Here is a 21,769-nt window from a genome sequence, read left to right on the forward strand (position 1 = left end):
GAGAAAGAGGGCTTATCTAGTAAGGAAATGTGAGCAGCATTGTAAGTTTGTAAATGGAAGTTCATTATATATGAACAACATAACAATCTTAAACTTGTTAACTCTAATTCAGGGTCACAAGGTATATCAAATGTAACACCAAAATTGAATTGTTGTTGGTTATTGATGTGAGAAATTAATTGAAAAAGAGAGTGAGAAAAAGTAGAGAGTGGAGAATCTATTTAAACAGGAGTACAGCTGCAATTTAGCAGTATGTGAGCAGTTATTAGAGGATGGGTGGAAAATCTACAAATGTGTGGTAGAGAAACAGAGAGGAATAGTAAAGGAGGTGAGTGTCTAACAGAATTAAAGAGAACTTAACTTTGTGTGGAATATATCACTGAAGCAAAAAGAGAAGGGCACGACTTGACAGGTAAAAGAAAATCAATCAATAGAGATGAAGGCTGGCAGTGGAGGAGAACATTGGATAAAGGCATCCAGAGAAATATTTAAATTGTGCAACTGAAAAAGATTGAGTGGTATAGGTACAGCAGACACCTTTGGATATCATTGACACAAGTGTGATAAAAAATCTAACTAAATTAAAATGAAACATAGATGAGCAGGAGAGGAGGAAGCCAGATAGTCACATCATAGAGCACAGTAAATGGAAATGGTCACTCAAAAAACTGGACTGACATGCAGCCTAATCACTAGTGGCAGTTTGTTAGGATTTATGAACAAAGTCCCAATTCAGAGAATGAGTATTTTATAACATAATTAAATATTGATAGGACTGCTGTATAATGGTGTTAAGTTAGTGCTACTGGTTTACAGCTCCCAGGGCTTTTCGAGTTCTTTAATTCAAGGCATGTTCTCAACTTTTATTAGAAGTCTAACATGGACACCGTTTGCTTTGTATGTTCTCCCAGTTTCAATGTAGAGTATTCTTTGTATACTCTAGTTTGCTCCCAAAGACATCCATGTTAGGCTTGTTGGTGGTTCTAAATTGGCCTTGTCAGCACAAGTGTGCTCTGTGATAGACTGGCACCCTATCCAGTCTTTGGTCTTGTCTTGTACATAATGTTAGTGATAGACCTCAGCTCACAACAAACATCCGATGGAATAAGTGAGATGAGATGATGGATGGGTAAATATTTTGATAGATGTTGAGAGGGGAGCCCACCCCAGAACCTCTAGGATGAGAAGAAGGTGGCAATAGCTGGGCTAGACTCTGCCCCATCACAGAGTCACATAATGGGGCTGACACTAGCCCAGAATGCCAGAGAGAAGAACATCACAGCAGAACACCAGCAAAGACCACTGAAGAGAAGTTCAAAGCGAAACAGAGATCAGAGAATGAAGGAGGAGATGACAGAATCAAGACACAGGCCAGAGTTTTATTGAAAGAGAGCAGCAGATAAAAAAAGAGGAAAACAGAGTTTAAAAATGAGGATGTTTATTAGCTGAGAGGCACATGTTTAACACAAAGGAGGACACAATGCAGTGTGGAAAGAAAGGAAAGAACCAGAGAATTTAGAAAAGCAAGCAAGAAAGAAAGAAAGGAAGGAAAAAGAAAGAAAGAAATCCCTTTGCTGTGCAATATATACAAACCTATCCCCTTCCCTTAACAGGAAACTCCCTTTTTTATTTGGCTTTAGCCCTTTCACAATTCTCTACTGGCCATTGTGGAGCCACATGACCATTTTGTCACTTCTCTTGTCACTCTTGGGCTCCTGTCACTTCTCACATGGCAAGCTTGCTCCCTGACTCCTAAAGCTTTTTAAAACCAGTGATGGAAAGTGATGCCTAAAATGAGGTAGTGATGCCAAATTATTAAACTCCAGATTGTGTTTCTCCTAACAAACCTGCCCCGTCCCATTCAAACCCACAGTGCCCTGCCCCTGCCCACCCTGCTCCACATCACCCTGTCACCCCACTCCACTACCCCCATTTGACTGTAATACTTTAACAAAGATAAATACAAGGAGATGATTGACAAATGTGCACTTTGGTGCAAGAGCCCAAGAAATGTCCCTGAAGTTGTCTTGCTAAAACACTTATAAGCATCAAGTTTTTTTGTTGATGTTGTGTTTTTGTTTGTTTATGAATTTCCAAAAACAGGAAATTGTATCATTTCCACCATGGAAAACCTGACTTCTGGTCTCATGAAGCAAGGTCAGCATACAACCCCTGATGGCGCTCACTGGCCCTTCTGCAAAACTCTGCGCAGCTGCTCATCCAGGTGGAGCTGGGTGCTGGTCAGTACGGGGTGAAGCGGTTATAGCCCCCACGATACAAACTGGCCTGCAATGACAAAAAAAAAAATTAATTCAGTAATCACTTAGTGGAAATGAGCAACTTATCTCACTGGGTGATTCATGTGAGGAGCAAACCTGACATAGAAAATTGGCAGCTGGTCAGCATAGTGGGCATGAGGTGCGTATGTTGCACGATAGAAGTGGTCTGCCTTTGTCATAAATGCTACCATAGAGGTCAATTTTACCTTATTTAGTTAGTGCTATTACAAAGAACCTTACACAGCAAGTAGGAATACATGAAGAAAATTAAGGTAAAATTTCAATGTTACGCTTAGAAAGCATGATAAATCCTTATTTTATCTCTTCATTGTGATGCTCTTGATACTTTTTGTTTGCAATCATTTTATTCATGTTTATTTGTGTTTTTCTTTGTACAGTGGAAAATCGGTTTGCGAGCATAATTCGTTCCGGAAACGTGCTTGTAATCTAAAGCACTCGTATATCAATGCGAATTTCCCCATAAGAAATAATGGAAACTCAGATAATTCATTTCACAACCCACAACTATTTATATAAAAATGATTAATACAAAATATAAAGTAAAAATATGTAAAACAAATTAACCTGCACTTTACTTTTGAAAAGAATCGTGGCTGGTGTGAGGGAGACGAGAGAGAGGAGAGGAGGAGGAGGAGGAGGAGGGTTATTGTGCAGGACGACTTTCACTCTAACTAACGGAATCCCCGCTATCTGTTGGCTCACTAGAATCTTTTTCTTTTTTTGAGACTTTAACAAGGAAACCTATCCAATGACAGTTGCTTTTGCCTGAAGAGTCACTACACTTAGACACAAAATAAAAAAATGCTTTACGCACTGTAAAGTTTCTAAACCTACAGAAGAGCATCCCGAAGCAACCGCAGGCATTTAGTGCTGTAGCAGTTCTCCGTAAAAGTGAATCAGAAAAGATTGGGGTCAAGCCACTAACCTGGCCCCGACCATGTCTGATTGCTGTGTCTGTGTTTAGGAGAGCTGCAGATCCCGCTACAATAAATAACCGTGCTGTTCCTGTTTCACGCTGAATAAAGATGGTTTTGCTAAAGTACTGAGACTCAGTCTCGTGTTTTGGGGTGCATGACAGGGACTCACACGTTACAACACACACACGTGGTCACCATGCTATAGTAAAAACAGTATACGCTCTTACGGATACTGACTATATGACAGAGGCACGCTGACTGAGAACAAGCATGGGAGACGATTACCCACAATCCCCACGTCACGCTCGCCGGACAAAGTGTATATGTACTACCGTATTGTAAGACGTTTATCAAGTTAAAATTTATTACAAATTACAAGTTCATCTTGCAAAACACTTGCAGACCAAGCTACTCACAATCCAAGGCTTTACTGTATTTGATTTTGTCAATATATAAATGCTTTGTGTTTTGTGGGTGGTCCCCAAACAGTCAGGACCTCCTGCCCATCACAGCCAGGGACTGCCCCCAGTTCTATAAAGGCGAGTGTTTCCTTCAGTTCCTGGGAAGTTCATTGTGAATGTGCTCTGGAGTTGGTGAGTACTTGGGTCCTTTTCTGTGCTTTGTGCTTTATGTGAGTTTCTGGATTTTTGACTTTCTGCTCTGTTTTTCGACTTTACCATTGGATTACAGAAATAGGAACTGGTTGCTTTTGGAATTGCCTTTGCAGGCATTGTATGTCTTTTGTGTTCATTGGAGCTTCACAGTGTAACAGAGCCTTAATGTGAAGTAAGTCTTTTTCTTTAAAAACATCCACATTTACCCTTATGTCTACCAGGGGTTTGATGGTATATCCCTCTCTAGTGGGCATTTTGGAAACATTTTCGCAACTTTTTAATGTGTTGAACTCCAAGTTTATGGAGATGGCTAGGCACAGAGCTTGTTTTAATAAGTAGTCTCTCAAACTATAAAGGTAAAAAAAATGCTGTTATTCCGTCTTACATAATGCAAGAATAATAACATCACTCATATGCCACCATAACAAATGATAAAAAATAATAATCAAGATGAAAAATGCCGAACTAAAAAAAAACTTTTCTGAACATCACAAAACTTATACTGATTATCAAGACACTGTAAAATGACAATAAAAAGGAAGAGGAGAATCGTAAATTAAAGAATGGGGTAAAGGTCAAAACTGAGAGTCAAGGAATTATTTCATTAGTGCCGAAAACACAATCGGAAAAATTCAGAGTCAAAAACTTAGCGAAGAACTAAATAATGATCTACTAATGGAACGAAACAAGGACCATTGTGTTGTCACAAAATTGATGTCACAAACAAGCATACCCTTGAGAATTTCGGGAAAGATCTTCATGGAAAAGGCAGAAATGTAAACCTAACATAATGGTGGCAAAACGGGAAACAAAATGGCGTCACAACAAAATGGGATTAAATAATGAACTTCCACAAAACAGGTTCAAGACAAAATTAAACCCCCAATTTGAATTTGTTGATCTAATAAGAACTGCACAAGAATTTACACAAAAAATTATATAAGTGAAGTTCATAACACTACTTCCACTAGAAGGGTGGTTCACCCACTTGCTTCTCGAAAAGTGCCATCATCATCTCTAGTCTCTCAATCTCTTTCTCTCTCAAACATGGCTTCGCACTTCCTTCTGCCAGTCTAGCCCTTGCCCTCATTCAACTCTTGACCACAAGCTCAGTAGATCTATGAATTCAAGGCACCTTTAACGTCCATCCCTCGGTATTACTTTAGCTACTAGGTCCTAATATTCCTAGCAAAGACATTATTCTAGAGTTCATTTGAGTTACTCCTCTGACATTGCTGAATCTCATCACCTTCTTTAATTGTGACATGTCTCCAGGCAGCCCATCTGCTGGCTCAGAACTTGACAATAAAACACTGTCTCTGCCCACCCAGCTTAAGCCAATGTCACACTACACAACTTGTAGTGGTTGGATATCTCTGATTGCCAACTGTAGTTGCTGATCTCATCCCTGGCCCATCTCAGTTTACATGACTTAAAACTGCTGGCCATGTTACTTTTAGTGATTGCATGCTAACCTTTCAGCACAGTCCTTCTCACCCATTTTTCTGAGAACTGATAATGTGCTGCCTGACAGAGATGGTGTTGTACAAAGGGTTAGCAGGCGCGGTGATTTCAGTTGCAATCTCTGCCTTCCTTTTGATTGTTTCGATTCTGTCGTGGTATGTACAATATGAGACATCAGACAGACATCTCTTCTGTTTTTGAGGTCCAAAACATCTGTGTTCTAATTCCTCATCACTGCATTATATGCACTATACTTCCAGATGATCATTTATTGGTTATCAGCTCTCATACATACAGAGCCCTCCCCTATGACTAGCAAGTTACAGACAAGTTGGATGGGGTCACTTGGCATGTCACTTTATACAGCTCGCTTCATAGAAGCACACAACTGACTGGCACAAATTCACTAAGTTTATGTAAATGAAGGCAGTGACTGAAATCAAAGAAAAAGTCGCATAATGTGAAATGGCCATCATGGACATATGTTGCTCTCAATTATTCTTGAGGTCTGTCAACCTCTTCTGGACCTCTGTGGTTTCTTTCTATAAAGAGGGGGCAGCATTCCTGACAATTGCCACACAAAATGAGTAACCAGAACCTAATACTCCACACACATGGCAACTGGATTCAGTATTAAAACTCATGATGGTAGGTGCTCTCCACTGCAAGTCCAGGCTGCCCAATAAGAATACTGGCTACACAAATGAAGGATAAGTAAAAAAAATACAGAAGTACAGAGTTAAGAGTCTGGAAACACCTGGCAGAAAATGACAATAAAAATCAATGAACCGAATGAGTGTTAGAGTGTAAGTACAGTAAGAGCAAACTGACAGCAGCTGAGCTGAGCAGGGGACAGGTCAGGATGTACAATATAGCAGAAGGGGTTCTGTGTCACAATGTCAGAAAGACAAATGGATAACTCACCACTGTCCCCACTCCATAGGTGGCGGTTGGTCCAACAGTGTGGTGATAAGGGTCGGCGGCTGCTGTATATACTCTGCCGTACCTGCAGAGGTAAATCATAAATTACTGTTCAGCAATCAAGAATTTGAATTGCATGATGTTGGATTATTGCCTATTTTATGGTGACCATGCAGGCAGATACCAGCCATATGTGCAAAAGTCATTCTGTTCTAAGAAAATTGAATGCCTCACTCCCATCACTTTCCTCAAGACAACCACTGCCCTCATCATTAAGGAGGACTTACCCATCACTATAGGTAGTGGTGGCAGATGCTGGCTGAGCCACCCGGTAGGCTGGATATCCTCCCTTGAGAAAAGGATGAACGGAGAGAAAGAGACAGAGAGAGAGAGAGAGAGAAGGGGGAGGTTAATATGGTAAAATTAACAAAAAATTTATCATTAACAGACTCAATGAGTAGGATAAATCCAAAGATTTTGGTACTTACATAAACTTCTGCCCCATAAAGACCATCTTGGTAAACAACACTAGAAAAACACCAAAAGATGTAATCAGCTTACAAATATGATATAAGAACAATCTAATGATATTCTCAGAATTAAATCAATTAAGCAAGAATGGCTTAAACCAATTCAGGTAGCACTCCAATTTATGAACCCCACCCAGTACAGGTCACAGTAGAAGTCAAGAAAGAACAACAGAAGAAGAGACCATTCAGTCAGTCAGGTTTGTCTGGTTAGCTAATGGTTGTGCTGTCCCAATATCTGAGGCAGAGAAGTTTTCATGGTCTCTGCTTCAGCTTTATTGCTTAGTAACTGTAATAGTCATTTGGAAAAAAAGTCTAAATAAGCTAAAAATAATACTAAACAACACAATAATGAACTGTCTTAAAGGAAAGAGTAGTCAGGTAGCAGGCAAGGGACTTTGGATCCAGGCAGCAAAAGTAATGTTACCCAAAAATCTGAAGATTTTCTGACAAATTGATTTGAATTACCAATGGAGGACCATGTTGGGCCCTCCATAACTGACTTGATTGCCTACTTTTCTACTAGATACTTACCCAGGGTAGGCTGGGACAGGTGTAGGAGTAGCAGTAGCAGTGGCCGATCGAATCGTGTTGTAGACAGCACGTCCTCTCCCTCGCAGAGTTGCCCCCCTGTAGGCCAGCGCTGGTGCGGCAACTGGATATGGGAAACTGGCCACTGGAAAAGAGGAAGGACTATAGTGAGCAATACTGAGTGAGTGATACTGATCCTAGCTGTAATGCTTCAGCCATGTGACCTCCAAATAAAATGACAAACAGAAAACAAAAGTTCAGCCCAGTTTTAGTGTCCTTCACTGCAAACTGGAACAAAGTGCCATATTGCTTGCCAATGTAAATTAACACAAATTGTATGTACTGTAGATTTTAATGGTATCTGAAATGTATAATACTCACAAGGTGTGTGAAAAGACATGAAGACTTAAAATAATTATTGCAGAATATTAATGATGAACAGAATGATTGACTAAAATCTCTTGAAAAGAAAATATTTTCAGGTAATCTTAAACATAAATGAAGTCACAATTTCACAGTTTGGTGAGTTTGTCTTGAGTGATAAACAACAGGAAAGATGAAGTCTGCTAAAATACACCCAAACTGACTTTGATTACTTTAACAGCAGTGCTCTTAGAGCCAAGACTTCTAAAATTGCTAGCATCCGCCAAAGGGATTTTTGGAGAATGAAGCTAATTCTGCCAAAGCAATCAGCTTCTGTTGATCTGCATGTGCCAGCCTAGACAAGTGAAAGCCTTTGAGAGCCATAAAGCAATTAAAATGTGTAAGAAAATAAGTCATCTGTTTGACTTGATATGCTTGATTTCATATTCAATTGCCTCAAAACTGAGTCACACCATTCATTAACTCGAAGAAGAATTTCCTGAGAGGTTTTCTTGTTATAACTAGTTCACTTCAAACTGAAAGGAATATAAATTCATCCATTTTTGACAAAAGTGTCTGAACCTACTGTGGTAGCATCAGGAGCCAAACCCAGATGGGACATCAGTCTATCACAAGACACGCTAGTTCATATTTGGCCCATTGTTCATTTATTTATCACCTTTCTGTAGTGAACGGTACCTGAAGGTGCTCTACAAGTAGACAGATATATTACAATTAACCTAACAAACCACATGTGGGAACTTGAGGGGAATAAAAAACTGTCTGATGTGTGACGAGTGTGTAAACTACATACAGAGAGTGACCACGCTGGAACTAAACGCAGGCCCCTTGTGCTATGAGGCAGCAGTATAGATAGATAGATAGATAGATAGATAGATAGATAGATAGATAGATAGATAGATAGATAGATAGATAGATAGATAGATAGATAGATAGATAGATAGATAGATAGATAGATAGATAGATAGATAGATAGATAGATAGATAGATACTTTATTAATCCCAAGGGGAAATTCACAAATTTTAAACAACAGCACCACCATAATACCCTAAAAGGTGACAGATGATAACTGCTTTTCATTGCTTTCATATTTCTTTTAATTATTGGATCCTTCTAGTCCAGGATTTCTTTGACTACATTTCAGGCTTTATTGATTATCATTTTTAAAACATATACATTTTATGCTAATGAGAAGATCAACAGCCATAGCTCTTGGTGAAACCTTAACCCACTTAAATGCTGAGAATTCATAAGGGGCCATTGATGCGGATGCTACAAATCACCTCACTTACTGGTGGAAATGTAATGGACATGGCTATCTGCATGGCACAGGGCAGAGCTGGGGCAGGTTTAATAGTTTACAAGCGTCAGTTGAGTTGAATTTGGTCTACTCTGATCATCCGGCAAAAGCTGTAGCTGTCAGCAGGTCAAATGGAGAGCAGAATGGATGGATGGATATGAACATGTCTGGTTGAATGATAAATGGATGAACTGACAGAGATTCATAAATAAAAAGAGACGACAAATAGAGACATAATACTTACCAGTATAAAGCTCTGGTGCATACACTGCTCCCACCATTGGGTTTATCTTCCACCCAGCTGAGGAATATTATGGAAAGATATTGAGAATGAAGAGGTGTTAATGTTCTGCTATTCATGTCTGCTGCACTCAGCAGCAATCAAAGAAATTAGTTTTCTGACTGGAAGTTGTTACACTGCCTTTGAACAGATTATATGTTTCAGATTGTCAACTCAATATTCAAATTTTATTGTTAAACATTCTTTTTTTCTAAAATTTGAGTATGTTTTGAATTTATGCTTTTCCTTTTTGTACATGTTGGCTGCTTTTTAATTTAAATTAGTTTTTCTACTTTTTCTAGCTCTGTAGTGTTTTTGTTTGCTCTCTAGGAGCTAGCTTATTCAAACAGACACTCACATCTGTCCACCAAGAACCAAGTGAGTGAAGCAAATTCTTGACATCTCAACAATCAGGCTTCATTGTTGTCCTATAACCTTAACCCTTGGTTGGCCAAGTGTTTGGTATTCCAAGGGATTTATAACCATCTTCTTAGCTTTTGTTTAGTCTTCCAGTTGCTGTTTTATTTTATGGAAGCTGATGAATGCCAAACATTTTAGAGCATTGCCAGTGTTATATGTGTCACATGCAGATTCAAATGGATAAAGGACAATTAAATGCTTGGGCCTAAAGAGATACTTGAAATTGTGCTTCAGTTCAATTGGTTTGTTACAAGTTGTGTGACTACAAGACAGACTGAAAAGCTTCAGGGCCCAAGCAACAAATGCCAGCTTTTTAGTATTAAAACTTTATAAAAAAATACATATATAAAAATAATAAAGGACTCACCATTGATTAGTGGAGTCTGGGCCTTTTTGGTCACTACTCTTGCTGTTGCGTTATTGACCTGAAGCAAAAGGAATCAGGTCATCAGCTACTGCACATTTGTTACATTGAAATTCAAGTCAAAGAATTATAGAGCAAGAAATTAATAATGACAAGAGCAGCAACAATGTTATTTAAAAGTAAGCTGGCATAATCAGTAGAATTTAGAAACAAATTAGTTGTTCTGGAAATGCAAAGTATGGAATAGCACCAAGGTTAAAAGGAGGTGCAGCAACATTAGGAAGAAAAATCTAAAGGGAGCCTTTTACCTCAATCTTGCGCCCTTCCACTATGGTTCCATTCAGTTTTTCACGTGCTCTGTCAGCCTCTAAGCTGCTCTCGAATGTCACAAAGCCAAATCCCTGATGGACAAGGATAGTGGAAAGTAAGTTAGAAGTTATTATGTAGCACTGATTTCCAAAACAGTTCAAGTAGAAGAGTTACTGTATATACAAGTGGATAATGTAGCACAGATTACAAACAGCCCAAAAGAATAAGATTTCTGAGACAAAATGGTGTATTCTGACCAAATCATCCATCCAGCAGAGCCATAGAGTCACTACACTTTTAAGAGCCATTCAAAAAAAAAAAAAGCTTTACCTTTGATCCTCGTTCATTGAAAATTATCTCAACATCTAGAATTTTTCCAAATTGCTGCAAATAAGGAGAGAAAGGAAGGTAAGAAATGGCATCTACTTCTACTGTCTCCTGGTGCTGCTTAATTCTACACTCGCCCCTCCTATTTAATAATTTCTCTCATTTAGAGACTTTACACAATTAATTCTAATTCTTTCACTTTCTACATTTTATTGTGCTTTATTTATATAACACATAATAGCAGGACTACTTCACAATTGTAATCATCTACTGTCCAAACCCACTCTATTGCAGGTTATAGGGTATTGGGACCGCATGTTTTAGGCTTTGACTACAAGGCAGGATCCAACCAGTCAACACAAAATGCAAAACACTTCTAAACAGAATGAAAAAATGTTTATAGTTGTGTTAATGTTGTAATGAACATTGTACAATATCACAATTTGCTCTTCGTTTCTACTTTTACAACCTCTGGTTGCATCAAAGAGAGGATTTTAAAAGCTCCATATGCCTTTTTGCTCCTTTCCTTTGGACAAAATCAGAAGCACTTTGTCCAAATCACATCTTAAACGGGCCACTGGAAGCCATTGGAGTGTAATCCTGTACCCAAGAGGATGCTCGGTCAACTCCAGGAGGAAAGCCGAGGCAGTGTGACCGGAAAGGCCTTTGAGAGACCTCATCACAGTTAGGTCCAACTTAGCTTTAACTAATAGGTGTCCAAATACAAAAAAAAAGACCCAACCAATATACCTGGACTTAACAAACATCTGTGTTCTGCATTATGATTGGCTGACCATTCCCTACTGGTCTCAACATAGATTGGCACAACATGCAAACGTTAAATGAATTCCATTCTTTATGACACTGCCCACCACACCTCTCCCAAATTCCCCATCTCCTCACCCCAAACATCTGACGCAGGTCAGGATCACGAAAGCGAAAGGGGATGTTTGACACATGCAGGCGTTTCGGCTGTGGCTTTGATGAATCATCTTCATCTTGATGAAGGCTCTGGGTCAAGTCAGCCTGCGATGAGGTCTCCTGCTGAAAGAAGGGAGTGAGAAAGGGTAGGAAAAGGAAGGAAGATGATTTTAATCTGAAATGCGTGCATTTTAGTGCTCATTCTTCAACCTCATTGCAGCAGCATTCTTCCGCAATATTAGACTTGGAAAGAAAGTGACATTATGGTTCAGTTAATGTGTCTCTTGCAAATCCCTGAAGGGATGGGGGGCTGTGTAGTAAATTAGTTGGTGTGCCTCTTCCAGCCAGGGGCTGGTGGTCAGTCAGTCCTTGGCCATGCAGCAGTCGGAAATGACGGTTCTGTTTAACCCAAATGACATTGCAGAAATAAACCAACAAAGTCCATCCAAGCTGGTGGGGTCATTTAATTCATGCCCAGGAGTTAAAACAAAGGTAAAAGCAATCAAGAGTTCTGCTACAGCGAAACATCAGAAAAATGACAAGGCACAGGCCACTGTACCTTAGAGGACTATGATGCAGATTCTGGTTACCATTTACAAGAAGGCAAACCTGTGGCAGCTGAGATCAAATTCTTCAGATATACCGAATACTGTACACTTGTGGCGGACACTACTGAAGATATTGCATGGTGATGTAGCAAGATCTGTGTGAAAGCATGTAGCAAGTAAAATTAGAATAATCTGCTAAGTAATGAAAGTTGTTTTTTTTTGTTCCCTTAATTTTACTCTCAAGCTCATTATCAGTGAAGTGCACATGCCGCCACATTGCGTGGTCTCATTATACTGGTGGGCATTAGACCGTGCCAACAAATCACCATGCATTCAGCCTGACAAACGATTCAGCTTTACAGCGAGTGACCGGAGTGCTGCTTGTGACCCTGTTTGTGCGGCAAGCCACCCCACCCCACATGCAGTCATGTGCCAAGGCCAGAACGCAGATATCCCACGATGCATCACAATGCGATTGGCTACCGTGACAACTACAGCCTTTCTAAATGATTAAAGAAGGCCTACTATGTAAAGATTAAAATGGAACGAGCAGGAAAATCAAACCCTGGGAGGAGAAAGAGGGCAAGTGCAAAAAAGAGAAAACAAGGTTTCCTTCAAGAAATAAAAATCAAGATGCCCAGAGTGAAAAGAAATCCAGGAGGTTATAAGAATAGATTCAGACTGAACTGAGAAAGAAAGAAAGAAAGAAAGAAAGAAAGAAAGAAAGAAAGAAAGAAAGAAAGAAAGAAAGAAAGAAAGAAAGAAAGAAAGAAAGAAACTCAATATTGTGTAACTTATTGCAGCATACTTACATTTTAAAAAGGTTCATTCATTACCTGACTACCTTACAGCTCTCTTAGGCATTATTACTGTGTAATTGCTATGCAGTTATAGTAACAGTGTAGGTAAGTACTTATTACTCTATATCTGACTGTATGCTCACTCTTTTATTTGATGTTCAAAGTTAGTATATTGTAATAATACCTAGTTACACTGCAGGCAGCCAGGAAAATAGTGAGTAATTATATTGTAAGTACACTGTAAATATAAAAAGATTTGTTATATAAAGTAATAAATGTTACATAACTCTAATACTTTCAATATGATGAATGAATGCTTCAGTTAATCAACCAACCAGTAGTTAATTTTATTTTATATTACACAGTCACAGCCACTTCAATGCAAGTGATTAGTCAATAAAAATAATAATAATTAACCACCTTATATTACAGATGATATGCCACTTTTTCACTAGCCAATCAATAAAGAAAGAGGCAGACTCATTGTCTAATAAGGTATGTCACTGATTCTCTGGATTAGAGGGGATTATTCAAGAGCAGATGCTGGAAAATGTGAATCTGTTAACTATGGAAATAAGGAGGACATGTGGTTTACCTGACCAAGCTTCTTATTTATGCACTGATATATCTGCAAATCTTTTCTTGTTCCAGAAAATTTAGGATTGATTAATGACTGAAGAGATAAAACTGTAATGGTGCTGACAAGTTACATCAGCCAGGAATTCAATCAATCAATCAATCAATCAATCACTTTACAGACTAATGAAGCTACACTCATAATATGCTACCAAGGAAGATTATGTCTAGCATCAGCCAAACAACTGGACAGACCTTTACTTTATAATAAATGTTATAAGGCCCTCCCTAGTTTTTAGAGGTCATTAATTGAATCAAACATTCAATCATTCATTGAAGAAAGAAAGAAAGAAAGAAAGAAAGAAAGAAAGAAAGAAAGAAAGAAAGAAAGAAAGAAAGAAAGAAATATCCAACTACAGATCTCAAGCCTTTAAGAGCACAGTTCAACAAGAAATGTAGAATGGATGTACAGTAGGTAAAAATCTGCAAGGATGACCAAAAAAGAAACTTTTTCCAAAACCACAAGAAAAACCTCATACAGGCAAATGTAGTTGCAATAGAAGCAGGGGGTGAAAGTGAAAATCAAAGGTGAGTTGACAGGTCACTGTGGTGCTGCTGCTGCTGCTGCTAAGGTTAAAATTCATTACCCAATTTCCAAAAATCAAATTAATAAAACAGGTGGGGAGCACAAACATACATACAGAACATAGATAGATAGATAGATAGATAGATAGATAGATAGATAGATAGATAGATAGATAGATAGATAGATAGATAGATAGATAGATAGATAGATAGATAGATAGATAGATAGATAGATAAGAAAAGGCACTATATGATAGATAGATAGATAGATAGATAGATAGATAGATAGATAGATAGATAGATAGATAGATAGATAGATAGATAGATAGATAGATAGATAGATAGATAGATAGATAGATAGAACAAGAGGCACAGCTGGTGGGTGAGATGGGGAGGGTTGAATGCCACGATGCCAGAACAGTAAACCTGAAAGTGTTATTCTCAGCTGGTCTGCCTGCCCATGTAATTTTGCCGTCAGTTGGATTCCTGTCTTAGAAAGGAGGAGAAGGTGCGATTAAGAAGGGATAGAAAGGAAAAAAAAAGTCTGCAAGTGCCCATGCTGAAAAGAATTGGGTGAGAAATCAAAAAGATAATGCCAATATTGCTTGGAACACTTCCATCATCATTATTTTTTTATTTGTTTTTAGTAAAGGATTTGAAGCTGAACTGCTCCGGACCTTTGGCTCCTCATTGTAGGATGAAGAAGCACACTACGACCCTTGTTTTGTGTCGTCTGTAAATGTGCACTGAGCTGTGCAGTGAACCAGAAGGACACTATGAGTGTATGAGGCCTTATGAAGATGTATTCTGTACACATTCGTTAGCCAAAGACGTTGTTCTGTTTGACATTCAGGGATCCCTTTTAAGAGATAAAGATGAAACATTTTGGAAGTTTGTGTCGTTTAAAAGGTACATACTATATTGCATTTATATTCAAACTAATATTTAATTGGCCTACTGTATATTGTACCCATAATGTTACAGCCTAATTACATTTAAGGTACTTTTGAAAGTAATTCATTTGTCTTCATTCAGTTGCTTGGATTTTAAATGACTATTTTTATATTATGCTATATTTTCATGTTTATATTGCACTTTTTTATACTGTATTTGTAAATACTAGATAGCATAGTGCTCTCATTGGTGCAAATACACTTAATAAGAATCAATTCCATGTAATTGAACTGAACATTTTTGAAAGCACCTATACAATAATTCCTACATTATCTTCGCTGCCCACCTTCCTTCTCCTTCACCAAATTAAAGCACTCACCGTGCCCGCGGGTACCGTGTTCTCAACACTCTGCTCGGCCAGTGGTGGCTGTGGTGGCTGATAGACTCTCAGAGCATGATCTTGGAACTCTGCCCCTGTGACGGCAGGGTGTGCAGCACTAAACTCCAGTGGGATTCGGCCTGTGGCAGGTGGTGGGGGCTGTGTGGGAGGGTAAGCTGGAGGTGGCCCATAAGCTGGTGTCAGGGCAGGGTCAGCAGTTGCAGAACCTCCATCCTGTGCTGGGGCACCCTGAAAAAAGAGAAAAAGAAAAGACAAAGGCAATATGAACATATTTCTTTCTCTGTATACTTTTTTATACCTCATTTGCAATTTTAATATTTTTTTCTGTCAGCCTCATAAGTGTCTAACAGCTGCTATTTTAGACAGGACTTTGGTCTATCAAAATCCGTCACATTGACACTCAATTATATAGGACTAATGTAGAGTTGGCAGCCAAACTAACACCTTTGGAGAGTGCATATGTGAACACAGGTGGAACAAACACTCAAAGAACAAAGAGACTAGACTCAGTATGATAGATAGATAGATAGATAGATAGATAGATAGATAGATAGATAGATAGATAGATAGATAGATAGATAGATAGATAGATAGATAGATAGATAGATAGATAGATAGATAGATAGATAGATAGATAGATAGATAGATAGAAATGAAACATGCTATATAAACAGAAGGGATTCTGGAAATTGTATTAGACTTCTCTTGAAATCCCTTGAGATTTCATATCTGATTTATAATCTGAGGTATTCTCTTCCTCAACTATGCAAATTTGTCTTTTGAGTAATATCATTGTACCCCACAACTCCATTTCTTGTTTCCAAATTCAGTAATGGTTTCCTATACCTCATCTTGAACCTGGACTCTGTCCGTTTTCTAGATACATAAGGTAACCTAACAATGCAAACAAACAATACGCAGTTGTTTAGGAAAGTGATTTTGATGGAAGCTGCTGCATATGACTTTTTCTCATCATAAGAGAAGTTTTCACCTTATGATTTGCAATCATATATGGGAATGGGGCTTTACTCTGTAAACAGTTCTACCAGGATGGTGGGATGCTTGTCATGGTAAATTTCCATGAAAACTACTCTGCTCATTGATTGCACAGCATTACAAAATACACTGAGAATGGTATGTGTACTCACATTAGAAAATACTGCAGCCCCCATATCCATTGTCTGATAATTTTAAATCTACCTGTTGCTTGAGAAAACTCACTTATACTTAAATACAATATTGCCTACTTTAATGATAAGATTTACATCAGCATGTCTTGCAGAGGGAACCTGTAAAGTTTTGTGTTTTGGCCACCATAATTTTTTTTTGCTTAGCTCATACTAGAGTCATGGTAGTAAATTCTTATAAGGTTTTGACCTGAAACATATCTGAGCCAATTTTATTAGGATGTTAACTTTGGGTTTTGCCCACACATGACTTCAACCAGATAAAAATCTGATCAATCCCTAAGATAGTCCATAAGAGAAGATACAAAAATATGGGATGACACATGTCATACTGTATATTGGACTTTGGAGCTCTGAACAGACATCTGTGAAGCATGAAATGAAGAAAGGAATGGATACATAAAGTAAAAGAGGAGTCCTGAGACTGATTTCAAAGTAACCCGAGTGCAGATATGTAATAAATGACAGAAGGAGACACTGAGGCAGCAGAAGTCGGGTCCTCCAGCATCTGTGACCAAGATCACATGACAGTGCTGTGGAGGGGACTTTACAGGTATTTTTGGACCCTCCCTGGGGACTCACCAGAGACTTGTGTGCAGTACAGAAATGTCCGGCCTGTCCGCCTGCACTTTCAGCTGGAGGACACAAGAAGACTAATGAGATGACATTCTTTACTTAGATATGCCGGGGGGTTGCATGTGTATTCCGAAATATCACTCGGGATGCCTCTTGTGTGTTTACTACGAAGACTGACATTATATCAATAGATTCTGAAGTAATAATAAACTATTTTTTCTTCACGAGCACAAAATAAATATAAAAAGAAAGATGGATTATTTTCAATTCTCCTGCCAATGATTGCCAAAACCAAAAGATGCCAAGAAATGTCTGCAAAATTATATTTCTTTTGCATCAGTTCCATACTCTACTGAAGCGATTATCCTTGTCAGTGGCAGGACGTGCTTAACCATATCCATTTTCATTATTTCAGCAGCTGCTGTGCAATGAATCAGACTTCACATTTGTATGCCTAATTGGACATCAGTGCCTAAAATGAATGGAATAAAGAGAGAGGACCTACAAGATGAGCTACTAAAAATCTTTAAATCATCCACCATCTACCAACAGCCATCGCTGACAGCTGTGTCCAAATGAATAGCAAAGTCATCCAAGCGGCACTGGGCACAAGACAGGAACCAGCCATGGACAAGATGCCAGGGCACACTCTCACATGCAACTACTGTACATTGACTTGGAGTTGCCAACTCATCTTTGGATATGTGTGGAAAGCTCACATAGACAATAGTTTGGGTGGAATTCAAGGCTGGGACGCTGCATCTGTTGATAAAAGCAATAACTTCAATAAGGACTTTACCTTTCTAATAATTATATATTTGCCTTACATAAACTCATAATGATTTATTATTTGTTAGTCATTCTTTATTATTCTTATCTAATTTAATTAGTTTTTTCTTTCCTTGCAACTATTTCTTTGACATCTTGTAAAGCACTGAGCTACATCCTGTGTATGAAAAACTACTATAGAAGTAAATGTCATTGTTGTCCTATACTCAATTGATCTGTTCCTCCATAACTGAACCTAAGTGAGTAAGATCGAGGTGACAAGACCTTCATAACCAGGAATGTCCAAATTAGCTCTTAAATGTATTCATAAGAGTAGTTGAATTAAGCAGGTGCTGAAAATGGATGCTCAGATGTAATAACGTGGTATGGGATTTACCCATAATGCAATTATACACTGTTAAGCTGTCTTTAGATTTTTACCATATGTCTCAAGTAGCTGCTCAGTACACCCCAAATTAAAAACCTTTTCTGACATTTGCGATATTTCCTGCTTCTTACTTTAATGAAATATTTAAAAAGTGTTCTACGACACTTTTTAGGACTCTTTTAAATAATAACTACTGGGATACATGCAAACAATACATGCTAAAAAATGTATGTCATCCTTGATCCATTTTCAAACCTGCTTTTTCAAGGGTTAGAAAGAGAAGGAGCCTATCCTGAGAGTATGAACTGCAAGGCAAGGACCAACCCACCTCAAGGCACATTCAGACTGAAATATTTTAGATTTGCCAGTTAACACCTGGGAGAAAACCCCAGGAAGACACATGAAGAACATGTTTTCCAGGTAGGATCAAAATTATCAGAACGCTTGTGTAATAAGGCAGTGTTAATCATCCTGTAGTCTCACTACTGTGTTATTAAGATCCACCAGTAACACTCCATCTAACACCCAGCCCCGTACTGTAGAAACTGAAAGCCTACAAACACAACGTTTACCTCACATGCTTGCTTATACAGCTGCTTACAATAATAAACACCTCTCCCTCCATTTTCTAACCAACTTATCAAATTCTGGAGAACCAGCCCTGAAAGGGGCCACAGTTCATTAACATACATTAAAGAAAAAAGTACATATTTGCACAGGCAGTAAACAGTCCAGAATCTGAAGACAGAGTTATGCTGCTGGGAGGTCATAACACTTACTACTGTGCGACAGTACCTCACATTATAGTCTTTTTTATAAAATGATTTTTGCTGCCAGACATTTTTGCCATCCACTATTTTAGGTGCAGTTTTGCAAGGAGTCAGAGGTAACCCTGGCAGCATAAACCCCATTTTGGGATGCAGAGGAAAGTGTGTGTTGCAAACTAATAATACACGTTCTCAAAATCCTCAAAGACATCGATAAAGCAGAACTAACAGAATGCTTTCACCTTAAGAGTGAATTACACACTCAAGGACAGTAGTGGAAATTAAAGGACATTGCATTTAGGACTGAAGCCAGGAAGCTCTTCTTTACTCAAGGAGTTAGTGGATTCTGGAACAATCTACCGAGACATATAGTTGGAGCAGACACCTTGAAAACCTCTAAGAAGTTATCTGGATGAGATTTTGGGTCAGCTTAGCTATGAGCTGAATGGAATCCTCTCATTTTTTTCAAATTTCTTATGTTTTTTTGGTGCCTGTCCCTCATGGTGCACACTCAGTGACATTGAGAGAACTTAGTGATGCCAGTTAAACTAATACCCACAATATACTTTCTGGGGATGTACAGCAATTGAATTAAAATGAATGCAATTCATTTGCCATGATTTCACGCACATATTTGAGCCACACAAAATCGCTGTTAGTCCTAAAACCTGTTTTCTGGTTATGGGCACTATGCCCAACCAACATGTAATTAAGAACTGCATATCTGCCCCACGCTATAAAGGCAAGGCACTCTTAAGCAGACCCCCGTGACCCTGTGTTAGGATATAGAAGGTTGAAAATGACTGACTGACTGACTCTTAGAATTCTTACTCAGTGTGTGAGCTGCTTCTGTGTATGATTTTTTTTTTCAAACCTTCCTAATCACTTCCCTTTAAAAACTTCTGGGCCCTCATTTTTTTGCACAGGTCTCAGCCTATGAGTGGGCTGTTAATTGACCCCCTGTGCAAGTGACTTTTCAGCAGGGTTCAAGCTTGGGGAGATCCAGTAGGGTTAGGTCTGAAAGGCTTCGATAAATCAGTTAATTAAATTATTTTGTATAGCACTGTACACAATGATCCCTATTACACTTCATAAGCTAAACAAAAACACAATGCATCCATCCTCCATCCTGAATATGTCACTTATCCTGCTTCTTGTTCAACCTTAAAAAATGTAAAAACAATAACATATTTAGATTGTATAATATTTTCAATAATATCTATGCTTTGCTTCAACTTAAGCAAAAAGTATATAAAAACATTTACTAAATATCCTGCTTGTATAAGTTGCCTCAGGTGAAGATATCTGCCAAATAACACTTTATAATAAAAACTACAGGAATAATAAAAATAAAAAGCTCCAAGAGGTACCCATGCTTCAAGTCCTACCTCCTCTCTGCGGGCCACACTGTCACCACTGGAGGGTGCCTCTCACCTCAGGTGCCACTGACTGAGATGTAGGCTTCCTGGACCCTACATATACACGGCTTGAGCCAATTACAGTGCAGTGGGAGGAGCCAAGCAGTGGATCTGGGTGACCTCTGTCTCCTTGTCCCCCACACCAGATCGAAGCTGGGTTTTTTTTTTTTCACCACTTGCTCACTATCTCCTAAGTGGCTTAAAAAAAAAGAAGCAGAACAAATTTTTGTAGTTGTCCTCATTGTTGGTGGGGGGTGGGGGTTAAATTTAGTAATGCCCAGCTGCTTGTCTATGACAAGTGCTTTTACAAGTGACTGTGGCAGACAGCTGACGCCTAAGTGATAGGGTTGTGGGGGTAGGGACTGAAATAAGAGAAAGGGATTAAGGAGAAAGAAAGGACGGAAGAAAAAAATAAAGAAGGAAAAATGGTAACATAGGCTCTCTCACATGCTGGCCTGCCAATCCTCCTAAATGTCACCAATGTCACTTTGAACCCCGGTAAGGCTGTAGCTTGTTTAGACAAGACAAATTAAAACAGAAGCCTGACGGAAATAGTACTAGTAAGAATTTAGTCAACACCTCCTCCAGTTACATAGGGAGCTACTGGGAGTGTGGACATGATGGCAACCCTACTGGGCCAGAGCTCGTGAAGTGACACCCCAAAGTACATCATCAGCAACCTGGAACATAGCCTCTGTAATAATGTTAAAGATTAACAAATTCAAAGCACATATATGGCCAATTTATCCAGCAAAAAAGAATCAAATGCTATGGATCTGCAAGGGGATTGGCATAAAAATATGCTAAAGTTGGTATTTCTAATCAAATTTAGGGGTATATTATTTATTATTATTTATTTATTTAGAAGGCATCTTCATCCAAGGCGATTTGCAAGCAAGTTATAATACATACAAGAATGACTAGCATCGAAAGCACCAGAGAACGAGAAAGAAAAGTGAGCAGGAGTGAGCAGAACTACTACTGTATGATAATAACTGTAAGCCTGTAGCCCTCTCTTCCCTTGATGTGTGAATTTTAAGTCTACCCAGCAGAAAGAAGAAAGAGAAAATGGAACTAGAATAGACAGTACAGCTCTGTGAACAGTGAAAATGAACTGACGTACCCTCAAGTGAGGAGGAAAAGGGTAGAGGTTGGGGGTTAAAGGGAAGAACAAAACCCAGGCAGATGAAGGCATGTGTGATATGTGTGCTATCACTGTGTAAAAGTGTAATGCAATGGCAGGGACATGAATACTGCTTTTCATATGGCACCAATGAAATCT

At 38.7% G+C, this 21,769-nt stretch overlaps 1 protein-coding gene across 7 annotated transcripts; it reads right to left on the reverse strand.

The window, feature by feature from the left end:
• Window positions 1–1,421: 1,421 nt before the first annotated feature.
• rbfox1l (RNA binding fox-1 homolog 1, like) lies at window positions 1,422–20,597 on the reverse strand. 7 transcript variants are annotated; one of them, XM_051919834.1, is made up of 14 exons: window positions 20,458–20,597; window positions 15,363–15,611; window positions 14,516–14,575; window positions 12,140–12,283; window positions 11,563–11,700; window positions 10,663–10,716; window positions 10,332–10,424; window positions 10,027–10,084; window positions 9,204–9,260; window positions 7,278–7,419; window positions 6,705–6,744; window positions 6,504–6,565; window positions 6,220–6,301; window positions 1,422–2,286 (listed from the first exon to the last, which is right to left on the reverse strand). In XM_051919834.1, exons 5-14 carry the CDS (start codon window positions 11,569–11,571, stop codon window positions 2,242–2,244), a joined length of 642 nt encoding a protein of 213 aa, XP_051775794.1. In that variant the 5' UTR covers window positions 11,572–11,700; window positions 12,140–12,283; window positions 14,516–14,575; window positions 15,363–15,611; window positions 20,458–20,597; the 3' UTR covers window positions 1,422–2,241. The 7 variants fall into 7 exon arrangements, with proteins under 7 accessions (XP_051775794.1, XP_051775792.1, XP_051775795.1 ...); XM_051919832.1 differs by having other exon boundaries at window positions 11,563–11,703; XM_051919835.1 differs by having other exon boundaries at window positions 11,563–11,703; window positions 14,516–14,579.
• Window positions 20,598–21,769: the final 1,172 nt, after the last annotated feature.

The sequence above is a fragment of the Erpetoichthys calabaricus genome, chromosome 16 (genome assembly GCF_900747795.2).
Source record: "Erpetoichthys calabaricus chromosome 16, fErpCal1.3, whole genome shotgun sequence".
In the NCBI taxonomy this organism is placed as follows: domain Eukaryota; kingdom Metazoa; phylum Chordata; class Cladistia; order Polypteriformes; family Polypteridae; genus Erpetoichthys; species Erpetoichthys calabaricus.